This window comes from Strongylocentrotus purpuratus, unplaced genomic scaffold (assembly GCF_000002235.5).
Source record: "Strongylocentrotus purpuratus isolate Spur 01 unplaced genomic scaffold, Spur_5.0 spur5_scaffold_2, whole genome shotgun sequence".
Taxonomy (NCBI): Eukaryota; Metazoa; Echinodermata; class Echinoidea; order Camarodonta; family Strongylocentrotidae; genus Strongylocentrotus; species Strongylocentrotus purpuratus.
This window is the reverse complement of record NW_022145605.1, coordinates 26212380-26224313: the sequence shown is the minus strand read 5'-3', so window position 1 is coordinate 26224313 and position 11934 is coordinate 26212380. Positions and strand designations below refer to the sequence as shown.

Here is an 11934-nt window from a genome sequence, read left to right as displayed (position 1 = left end):
TAAACAACGTTATTGTGTATCTGAATAATTTAAACACAATCTTCTTACTAACACCAGGGGTGATAGCGAGCAATAAAACAAAAAAAGAGAAGTTTTTTTTAGCCCCTCAACCATGCTTCCCTTGAGTAAAAAAAAAATTAAAGAGGATTCAGGGGGGGGGGGGGAGATGGCATGTAATAACATCCCCCCCCCCCTCCTTTGATTAAAAAAATTGGGAAAGATAGGGGGGAAAGGGAACAATAGAGAAAAAAGGGATAAAAATCGGGAAGAAAAAAACTGGAAAAAAATTGGGTTAAAAAAAAGAGAATATAACAAATAAGCACTGAATCACTTGTAATCTAAGAGCAATGCAAACACTTTTATCTTTAAAAGGACATATAAAGGATTATCATTATTACTGAACTGTGCAGAGGCACTTTAGAAAGGTCTGCTTATCAGACTAAGTCAATCAACAATGTTTTCAAAAGTTATATATGACTCTATACAATTTATTTAACAATGTGATATTAATATACGGATCAATAACTGTGACTTTCACTATCTTACAGGGTGCAGTGCATGGATTATACATTATAAATATCTATACACATTTACATCTTTGTAGGGATGAAACTTCACTACCACTTTGCAGCGGCATGAACCCCGTTGTATTACAAGGAACCTTTCTTTTTCATTAACTGCTTCTCAGAAATGAGTTGTGTTACAAAACATTGATCACAATAGAAATATTCTATCACGCATGAACCAGCACAGAGAAAATCATTATTGCACTTTTTGTTACTGATTTCAGCCTCCTCTTAAGGATAAAATACCTCTTCTCTCTCGAATGTGTCACTTGAGGTTATAGTTGGGTGAGGTGGGGGAGAGGAAGGGGCTACTCTTTTTTTTTTATATAAGCTTGTAAGGGATTTAATGGGTACAAAAATATCACTAAATTCTGTTTTTCTTCAAAATGTCTTCTCCCTGGGGGCGCTACATATTTGGGGGTCATTTGAACATCTGTGATTTTCGTTATAGGCCTGTTTTCATCAGCTCGAGATTGCCAAATATCTGCTATTTTAACTATCCCGATCGCAAATCATCCAGTTAATTTGCGTCTTCATCAGCCCAAAGTTGCAATTAGCGGGAAATTTGGTCGAGATAATCATCCCAAGATATCTTGGGCTAGTTTGCAAAATATCCCGCTATTTGTCCTGTGCGTCTTCACCAGACCGAAGACTCACGCTATGCGTGAACGCTGAGCAAAATATCTCAAGCTAATTTCTCAAGCTCGAGTTTCAAGCTCCAAGGTCGAGTCTCAAGCTGATGAAGACGCGATTTTTAACTTCAGGATTATTTCCCAAATTAGAAATAGCAGGCTATTTGGCAATCTGGAGCTGATGAGAACATACCTAATTGCACAACACACATGTACATGTAATTCCAAGCAAACCAAACCCCGCTATGACAGCTCGAATCCCGTGTTACTAGTGATTGCATAACGTAGCTTCTCCTTCAGTGTACTCTTCTTCTGGTAGTTGGGCAGCTTGAGAAGATTGAAGCAGGTCGACGAGGTCGGGAGGCGGCTGACTGGGTCGCGACGCTGGATACGTAGAAAGCCACGCAGCACGCTACCAACCGTATCCCCAGTATCCTAGGACAAGTAGACGATGAACAAAAAAATAAAATGATTCTACATGAAAGGGAAAATCCACACTGATTTTTATATAACTGAATCAGTTATTATTATTGTTGTTTTTTCTCATAAAATAATAATTTATAATAATTACTTTCACAGGGGGGCCTACACCCTACAAGCTCTGCATTTTAATCAGCCCTCCTTCCCTTCAATTCCATATTTTGTTAATGTGTTGTATTATGCAAATTGATCGGTATGTATATTAATATGTGAATTTATAAAAATGTACCATGTAGCTTTTTACGCCACGTGTTCGTGTAGTCCCATATACATCTTTCTGTGTACAGTGTTTGTAACTTTACCAAGACTTGGCCAAATTTCTCATCATTTTGATGATTCCAGAACCTTGCAATACACACAAATTCTTATATGCTAGATGATCAACCTTTTCTGATCGATTCCACACCGTTTCTTTCACAATGCAATCGCATGACCAGAACTCAACTTCATCTTTAACCATGTAAAATCTGAGATGCATGGCCCCTCCATTAATCCATTTAAATGAAAGCTCAGGTGTTTCCTTTGGAATAAGTATGTATAAAAGTAATGTTGATGTCACGCTGGATCGTACAGGTGGTTATACAGACTTTTTTTGGGTTATTTTACAATGCCATTGATTTCGTCAATTTGCTTTCTCTTCTTCTTCTTCTTCTTCTGTCTCTTCTTCTTCCACTTCTTTTTTGTCTTCCTCTTCTTCTTCTTTCTTCCCTTCTTTACCTTATCATTATTATATTATTCTCTTTACTCTTTATTCTATTTTTCTTTTCTTCTCAAATTCACTCTCCTTGTACGTCTCTAGAATCTCATACTATACTACTCCGTTTTCGCCCCTATCATACCTTTGAAAATCCAGACCTACTATATTGTGTCACTCAGTATGGGATTCACGTACAAGCTATGCTTTTTATTTAGGCTCCCCACATTTTACACTGTTTTACCTTGCCTGTTATATCTACATATTTTGAAATTTCATACTTATTTTCCGTACATTATACTTGATTTGAAATCTTTAATTTTTTTAATTTTTTTTTTCTTGTGTGAAATCTACTCTTATATAATATATGCCTGCATAAAAAAAGAAAAAAAAAGAAAATAAACTGTTTTTTTATGTAAAATGTGGAATAAATAAACTTCAAACTTCAAATGTGTTGTCAGTGTCTGTGATATGGTGTAATATAAAAACCGTAAGGAAAAAGCAAAATTTGACTTCAATTTTCAATCATAAATATCTTGATAATCAGACATGCGATTGGCTTGTGAAAGTTTTGGGATTCATGTATGACCCACAGGTTCATAATTATGATTGCAGCATGAGCTAAATCAATTTTTTTAAGGATATGAGACAAAGTTACCGGATCCCTTTAAAGCTTACATCTAACAGTATTTAACAAAGGTCTAATTCAACTGGGTATTGTCGCTATTCATAAGGACCGCTTTTCATAATTTGAGAAAAGGGTCATTATTCAAAAGGACCGCTGTCCATAATCAAAGAGGAGAGTCACTATTCATAATAAAGAATCAGGGCCTGATTCGTAAGGGTCCCTATTCATTATATTAGAAAAGGGTCCCTATTCATAATATTAGAAAAGGGTTGCTATTCATAATAGAGTAGAAGAGGGTCACTATTCATAATAGGAGAAAAGGGTCACTATTCATAATGCGAAATGAGGGTCACTATTCTTAAGGGTCATTATTCATAAGGATCGCTGTTCATAATCAAAGAAGAGGGTCGGTACTCATAATATGAGAAGATGGTCGCTATTTATAATACAAAATCGGGGTCGTTATTCATAAGGGTCCCCCCTTGAGTAAAAAAAAAAAGAAGAGGATTCGGGGGGGGGGGGGAATGGCATCTAACAACATTTTGAGTAAGAAAATTTGAAAAAAATATAGGGAAGAATAGAGAAAATAAGGGAAAAATCTGGAAATCAGGATAAAATAGGAAAAAAACAAATTGGGGAAGAAAAACAAATCTGCAAACAAAAAAGGATAATCGGGAAACCGATTTAAATTGGGTAATTATCAGGCCTGCGCTATTCATAATAGGAGGAGAGGGTCGCTATTCATAATACGGGATGGTAATATTACCTGATCATCGCTGACTTCCACACATCTGATAGAGAATGGAGGTTCCAGGTGAGCAAAGCCAAGCAGAGGAGGTTTGGAACAGCTCGTCACAAACTAGGAGAGGAGAGGACAAAATACAAGGAACATGAGTCTCATTCATCGTACAGCTGGAGAAAAAATTTAACAAAATGGTGAAGGCTATAATCAATTAATACAAAATGCCAAAATTTCTATAATAAATAAATACATAATATGGCGCCGGTATCCATCAGGTTCTGACGATCATGGCGCTTTACACATATTACCCTGGTGGTAGTCGAGCTGCCAAAGTAACTAGCGCTCAAGCATATCAGGTACCCATATAAATCCTTACGCAGGTTCTGATTATACTGGAAAAAACAAGACAATGTACAAAATAATATACCGGTAACAGAAGAGAGTGTATGGTGGAGCTATAGATAAACAAATTATATAGCCACAGAAAACTCAGGGATGAAACCATTTTCCTTCCATCAACATTTGTATATATATATTAGGGATCTGAGTCTAACAGAAAATTGTGAGATTATTCGAGGGATAGATTACTTTATCAATTCTTTGACTCTCTTTCTGCCACATGATAATCTCCCGGTGTCACATTGTTGGTTATTAGTGATTATTTTACCTGCCTGCTATTAAAGAAAGCATAAATGCTTGTAAGTAAGAGTAAGCAGCCAGATGGCCGATAGCTTAAGCTCTTCTCCGAACACTAGCGCATCGACTTGGTTTCGAATCCGGGTGACCAGATTACGAGACCACTGCTCTACTGACTGAGCTATCGCGCCTCCTTGTATTTATGGATGGACATACCAAAGGCTTCAAGATGATTTTAATTGTTTCCAGTGCAAGATTAATGAAGACCGGTGTTGTTCGGGTGATCATTGAGTTAAAGATAAAGACCAGTTCTGGTCATGCGATTGTGTTGTGAAAGAAACGTTGTGGAATCGATCAGAAAAGGTTGATCATCTAGCATATAAGTATTGGTGTGTACTGCAAGGTTCTGGAATCATCAAAATGATAAGAAATTTGGCTCAGTCTTCGTAAAGTTACAAGCACTGTACACAGAAAGATGTATATGGGACTACGCACACGTGCGCGACACATGCGTTTATCTCTCACAGTCCAATAGATAAACTAATTTACCAAATATATCAATTAGTAGGCGGTTTACCGGCAAAATTTTATCATCATGTATTAGTCAAAACATATTCTTTCACATGATTGGTAATGAGAGCTTCCATTTCATTTTTTGAAATTGGGGCGTTTCCAATACTACATCTTTAAAGAAATCCTTGATTTAGCTCATGCTGCAATGATAATTATATACCCTATCGTCTGTCTGATTATCAAGATATTTATGATTGAAAATCAAATTTTGCGTTTGCCAAACGTTTTTTTTTTCTTCAAAGGCAACGTTTACCAATGTTAAATCTGAGATGCAAGGCCTTACGTGATATCAGTGTCTTTGATATGGTGTAATATTGAAGCCCTAAAAAAATTGCACTTCAAAATGACCATGAAGTGCCTCAAAACAGTAAAAATCTTTGAGTGACTGGTTTTACCATACTCATCTTTCCCAATAGACTGTAGTGTTATAAAAAACGTTAGGAAAACAAATTCTGAAATTTCTATTTTCAATCATAGATATCTTGATATTCAGACAGGTGATTGGCATGTAAAAGTCACGGGATTCCTGACTGACCTAAAGGTTTATAATTATGATTGCAGCATGAGCTAAATCCAGGATTTTTTTAGAATCTGAGGCAAAGTTACCGGATCGCTTTAAGTGGAAATAAAATAAGAGTTGTAAGGCAAAATTGACTTTACAACAAGCCGTAGAAGACAAACGGAAAGCTATCGTACCTTGAGGAAGAGCCCCCTCTCTTCGAAGGTGAAGTCATTGCTGAGGATATCAAACAGCCAGTTGATTACCCGATGGGAGTTGTGAAACCCTCCGTAGTACTGCGTGTGTTTCCTGAAACAGATCAAATGGACAAATTATATGGGCTGTGTATGCATTGGAGGATGACAGCTACCTTACTATTCACATCAAGAAGACTTTGCGAGATGAAATACAGCTTTTTAGCATTTCTGAATCGGTGCATTGCGTGAACCAGTCATTGAAGGGATCTTTATCATTTCCATGTTTTCAAAAGAATTTAAAATATCATTATGAAGTTGATTAAACAATCAATATGTATCAAGATAGGTTTATTTAATTTCTAGATAGATGGATGCATGTCCAAGATACTAGAATCTTATTTTTCATTGTTCCTTTGTATGTATCCATCATTTTGTACATTTGCTTTATACTGTGTTATGCTTTGAGAAAAATTAAATAAAGACTATTTGAAGAAAAAAATGAAAACTAGATGGAACTTCGACTGCGCGCAGTCGAAAATGATGCCTCCGTCATAGAGCAAGTTTACAAATTAAAACAGAAGAAATTTTTCAAATTCAAGTTTCATTGTAATCTATTGACAGGTTCTCAGAATATTGTGATAACAAGCAATTTCTCATATACATATATGACCCTTTGATCTTTGATCTCATGACCCTAACATCTACTCAGTTCATTGGCTCTGCAAGATGTCCCGAGTTAAATAGTAATCCATCTGTCAGTTCTAATGAGAATGCGTTCACAAGCTATTTTTGCATACATAATGAGCCCATGACATTTGACCTTTGACCTCATGACCAAAGAATCTACTCAGTTTATTGGCTCTGCAAGATACATACATGATCTAAGTTTGGCAGGAATCCATCAATCTGTTCTAATGATAATGCGATCACAAGCTATTTTTGCATACATAATGAGGCGCATGACCTTTGACCTTGACCTCATGACCCCAAAATCTACTCAGTTCATCGGCTCTGCAAGTAACATACATGATCTAAGTTTGGCAGGAATCCATCAATCGGTTCTTCAGATAACGTGATCACGAGAACGGGACGTACGTACGGACGGACGGACAACCCGAAAACATAATGCCTCCAGCTACTTCGTAAAGGAGGCATAAAAAGGGTCTTACAAACCTGAGATCATTCAAGTCCAGAGCGTTGACATCCCCTGAGATGAGCCTCTGGAGTTCTGGTCCAGAGAACCATGCCAACCATAGGGGGTTGACGAGGGAGAGGAAGCCTCGCTTGAAGGCACGGGTCTGGTCGCGGATCTGCTGGCACATGCGGAAGTGGGCCATCAGATGGATGTACTTGATCCTGGGCGGGCAAAGGGATTAGTACAAAATCACAATCATTGTCTTAATCGTAATCATCATAAAATTATAAAAATTGTCTTCTTCTTTTTCTTCTTCTCCTCATTGTTCTTCTTTTTTTTAATCTTTTTCTCCTCCTCCTCTTTTTATCTTATCTTCTTCTTCTTCTTCTTCTTCTCCTCATTGTTCTTCTTCTTTATCTTTTTCTCCTCCTCCTCCTCCTCTTTTTCTCTTCTTCTTCTTCTCCTTCTTTTTCTTCTTCTTCTCCTTCTTTTTCTTCTTCTTCTTCTTCTTCTTCTTCTCCTTCTTCTTCTCCTCATTTTTCTTCTTTTTCATCTTTTTCTCCTCCTCTTTTTATCTTGGCTTCTTCTTCTTCTTCTCCTCAATTTTCTTCTTTTTCATCTTTTTCTCCTCGTCTTTTTATCTTATCTTCTTCTTCTTCTTCTCCTCATTTTTCTTCTTTTTCATCTTTTTCATCTTGGCTTCTTCTTCTTCTCCTCATTGTTCTTCTTCTTCTCCTCATTTTCTCCTCCTCCTCCTCCTCTTTTAATCTTCTCCATATTGTTCTTCTTCTTTATCCTTTTCTACTCCTCCTCCTCCTCCTTCTCTTGTTATCTTCTCATCATATTCTCATCTTCTTCTTCTCCTTTTTCTTTATCTTTATTATGATTTCAAGGAAGAGAGTAAGCTCAGGGGATAACTTTATTTTCCTGTGAATAGGAGGAATACGTGACTGGTATCTCACTTGTTTTGGTTGTTGACTGTTATAGCTTTGCCGCCGGGTATGAGTTCGTGAGTGATGAGCTTCCCCATGAAGTCTTCATCCAGAGAAAACCCCAGGTCTAAATCGGCAACATCACCATCATAATGCTGAAATCAAGACAAATAAACAAAAACAATGTAAGAATTCCACTATAACAACATGGTCTGATTTGATTGGAAATGTGAATAATTCATGAAAACTAAGCTACATTTTCAGCTGAACATTATTTTGGAAAGAGGACTGATCAGACTATTTCCTATGTTTTCGTTCATGCGTATCCCTCGAATTACAACCTATATAGCATATGTAGGCTTATCTCTACATTCATGAGTTATTATATCATTATAGGGGGTTTATCAATGCCAGCAAAATTCATTCAAATACAATTTTTTCTCCATACTGTAAAATTTCTGCCACTTTTATTTTCTAGAGTGAGACAACTCCAAATACGCCATTTTATTCTTTGTTGTTGTGGTATAGTCGTCAGACTGTGGATCACACGGTCCGTGGCTCAAGTCCCGTAGCGGCACTATTAAATGTCCTTTGGCAAGACATTAATCTACATCTGCATGCGCCGAAATTGGCAGCCAAGCAAAGCCGGGTAATATTCAGAGCGCCTTGAGCACCATGCATGGTGGATATAAATATCCGATATTATTATTATATCCTCCAGAACTACATGTCTTTCACCCAGATATGGTTTCTACTAGCTTTAACATGCTGAATACTGATTCTAAGATTTTTACCTCATGCATTTTTTGTGAATCAGCATCTTTATTTTTAATTCAAGCAAATCTAACATTGTGGAAGTGTCATGGTGTAGTGGTTCTGACTCTCGTATTTCAATCAATAGGTTGCGAGTTCGAATCCTACTCCAGGACGCTAATTTCCTTCAGCAAGAAATTCATCCACATTGTGCTGCGCTCCACCCAGGTGAAGTAAATTGGGACCTGGTAGGAATGTAAGCAGAGTGCGTGACAGCTGCTCTGATAAAGACAGGGTAATCATGCCGCATCATTGTAGAGCGCTTAGAGACTTCTGATAGAGTAAGTGTTAGGCGCTATATAAGCTCATATAATTATTATAAAATATAAGGACTTGATGAGAAGCGCTTACTTTGACAAATGTGAGATTCTTGTAGAGTTCTTTGTCCAGTGAGGGCAGTTCGTCAATCGGACTGTAGAGGGTGCTGTGAGTGTGATCCAAGATCTGACTCAGAAAGAAATGAGCGAATGGCACTTCCACTACGATTCCCTGGATGCAGTGAAGAAAAGTGTTGCAATGTGGTGTTTGTTATATTGAATTTAACAGGGATGCCAATTAGAATTGATCAGAGGGCCTGAAAATCACCTAGAATGAGCTATTTTGTACTAAAAAAAAGCCTAAACTATGGTCTGAAAATAACTTGCCAGGGCCTGAATTCAGGCTATTGCCTAAAAATTGGCATCCCTGCTATTATAAACAATATTACAATAATGACAGAAGTGAGTGAAGCATGCTCTACTATAAGACCCTGGATAAAGACAAATAATGTATCAATATGGTTTGTTAATCTGAATTACAGCATTCCAAGAGTATCTATTTTCATGAGACATTCTAATTTAATATTTTTTCACATAGGAAGGAACAAAAGGTGGGAAAGCTCATTTTCGCCCTCACCTTTACCGGCATCAACCATGGCTTTTTTTAAAGTGACTCAGTAACATTGTTGAAGGTTGATGAAAAAATTGCTTAATTTTTGTATAAAATGTTACTTACTATATTCCTTCTACTGTACTAACCCTCTTGACATGCAAAAAATCCTGAAATAATTCTCAAACCTCAAAGATATCTATGGTTTTCTTTGAAGGCGTTGATGTACGACACCCTCTAACAGCAAATTCTCCCAACCATTTTTTCGTGAAAAAAAGACATAAAACAGGCTATAAAAAAATCTGTCAACACTTAAAAGTCTGGAATAGAATGTACAGCCATTTTATTGCTTTGTGAGGTTTTCATTCACCTAAAATGTAATTAAATTGTAACAATATAGTTGGGAGAATTAAGGAATTGATCAGATCAGTTTTTCCCAATTTGTTCCATGAATAATGGTCCATTTTCACTCAAATTTTCAGATTATCTTTAATTGTACATCTAGCGTTGAAGTCACTACCTTAGCACCACTATCTCTCATCTGAACAATGTTACCAAGTCCCTTTAACACTATTGTCCTGTGTAAATGTATATATTTCACACCTACCTCATAGACAGCTTTGCCGAGCATCTTGCCCACAAACTCAAAGAGAGGAAGATGATTCTCATTGATGTAAGATGTAGGGCTTGGGTATAATCTCTGTTCTTCTGTGGTCTAAGGTACAAAGATACAGTGCAAAAAAAACTTGGTAAAATATATAAATTGTTGGTTAGAAGAAAAGATTTAAGTGAGAAAAAAACAAAAAAAAAACATGATTTGTAGCCAAATAAAAATATATTGACACACCGTTTTGCTTCATAAATTTTGATTGACAAAGATTTTGACCTTTAATCCTCCAATTAGCTTACTAATACAATGATTAAAGTACCTTTTACATTGAGAAAAAGAGTCCCTTTGTACCTCTACAATTAAACAAAAACTCTACCCTGGAAGAAGGATACCCCCTCCCAACCCAACCCTACCCCACCCCTTTAGGCTCAAAAGAGTCTCACTGTTAATTCCTAATTTTCATTCTCCAAGGTTTGCAGGTGAGTAAGGCCTAAAATAAAAACTTGTTGTATTGCCCTTTGGGTGCCAAAACATGGGTCGGTCGGTCAGAATTTTTTTTTTGTCACCCTCTTTGGGCCGATATTTTTCAGTTTTTAATTTTTAATTTATTTTTTTCCCGCCCTCTTTTGGCTGATATTTCTCAGTTTTTAATGCTGTAATACATGTGTTTCAGCGTCATCATACCATTCATATCTTTTTCACCTCACAATAATCCATGGTTTGCAATGTTGTGTTGATCGAGATGTTTACGCTAGTAGGGTTTTGAAACTAGGGCAGAAGACGAGTGAGCATTTGGGAATGATTTGATTCTATGCATTTATATCCCATTTATCCCAACAAACAAAATACATATTTTTTTATTCATTAATAATAAAACAAACCCAAAAAACGGTCTACAAAAGAAAACCTTTTAAAAAATGCAGACCATAGATTTTCAGATTTTGGGGTCGGTCTCAAAGGGCAATACAACAAGTTTTTATTTTAGGCCTAATAAGTATCTCTTCCAAGCAATCTCTATTTGTTATGAGAATTAACCCATTTCCTACGGGAACCGAGTGGTCCCTGTATTAAGACTATGGGAATGCGAGAATCCAGTAGTGAACGAATTAAATACTCTTCACTAACATGCAAGCAAAAGTGACACAGTCTTCAGAATACAGTTCAAGGGATGCAGTGTCCAAGATATAAAAATTTATTATTTATTTATTCATTTTAAATGGTTTATTTCATTAAAAAATATTTGCGGCCCGAGAGCTAAATTGCAGTTTCTTTTACAAAGTATATATACATCAGTGACAAAGTAAAATTACACGTAAAACATTATGCATGGTAGCATTATGGTAGAAAAATTGGATAAAAGCCACCATTGGATATTCAACGCATTATTCACATTTTCAAGCGAATCTGTATTGGAAGAGTGGGTCTTTGAAAGTTTAAAACAGATCATCATCATCATCATTATTCCAGTTATCAGCCTCCAAGTAAAAAGTCTTTCTATCCAGGGGAGTGTCTCACGAATACTAAGATTTACTTTAAGTTGGACTAAACTATGGCAAGCCATTCATGCCACTGGTTGTTCTCACTATTGGTCTCTCAATTATGATCTTTATATATTTTTTCACAAAATTTCAATTCTGTAGATTTGTGACCATGATTTGTATGTCCCTTAAGAAATCAATTCCAGGAATGCTTAGAGGAACTAGTGGCATGAATGGCCTGCCATAGTTAAGTCCAACTTAAAGGCAATCTTAGTCTTTGTGAGACACCCCCTGGTGGCTTTTATCAAACGTTTGAATCTATCACAAGCTATTTACCTTGAACAGGTTGAGTGAAGGGTTGAAGACAGTCTTGATAATCTCTTCCAGGAATTCTTTGAAGACTCCATCTTGATCGATACCTGCTTCATCGAGACCCTGACAAAAAGATGAAA

General features: G+C 36.6%; 1 protein-coding gene across 1 annotated transcript in view; it reads right to left on the bottom strand.

Annotated features, from left to right (window-relative positions):
* Positions 1–1222: 1222 nt before the first annotated feature.
* The window catches only part of LOC581811 (ubiquitin-protein ligase E3B), a 33770-nt gene continuing 23058 nt past the window's right edge, over positions 1223–11934 (bottom strand). The window contains exons 21-28 of the mRNA XM_030992097.1: positions 11819–11917; positions 10002–10109; positions 8879–9016; positions 7745–7869; positions 6821–7003; positions 5648–5759; positions 3767–3859; positions 1223–1633 (exon numbers count right to left, since the gene is read on the bottom strand). Coding sequence (XP_030847957.1) covers positions 1442–1633; positions 3767–3859; positions 5648–5759; positions 6821–7003; positions 7745–7869; positions 8879–9016; positions 10002–10109; positions 11819–11917 — 1050 coding nt within the window. The 3' untranslated portion in view covers positions 1223–1441. The remainder of the gene's footprint in view (positions 1634–3766; positions 3860–5647; positions 5760–6820; positions 7004–7744; positions 7870–8878; positions 9017–10001; positions 10110–11818; positions 11918–11934) is intronic.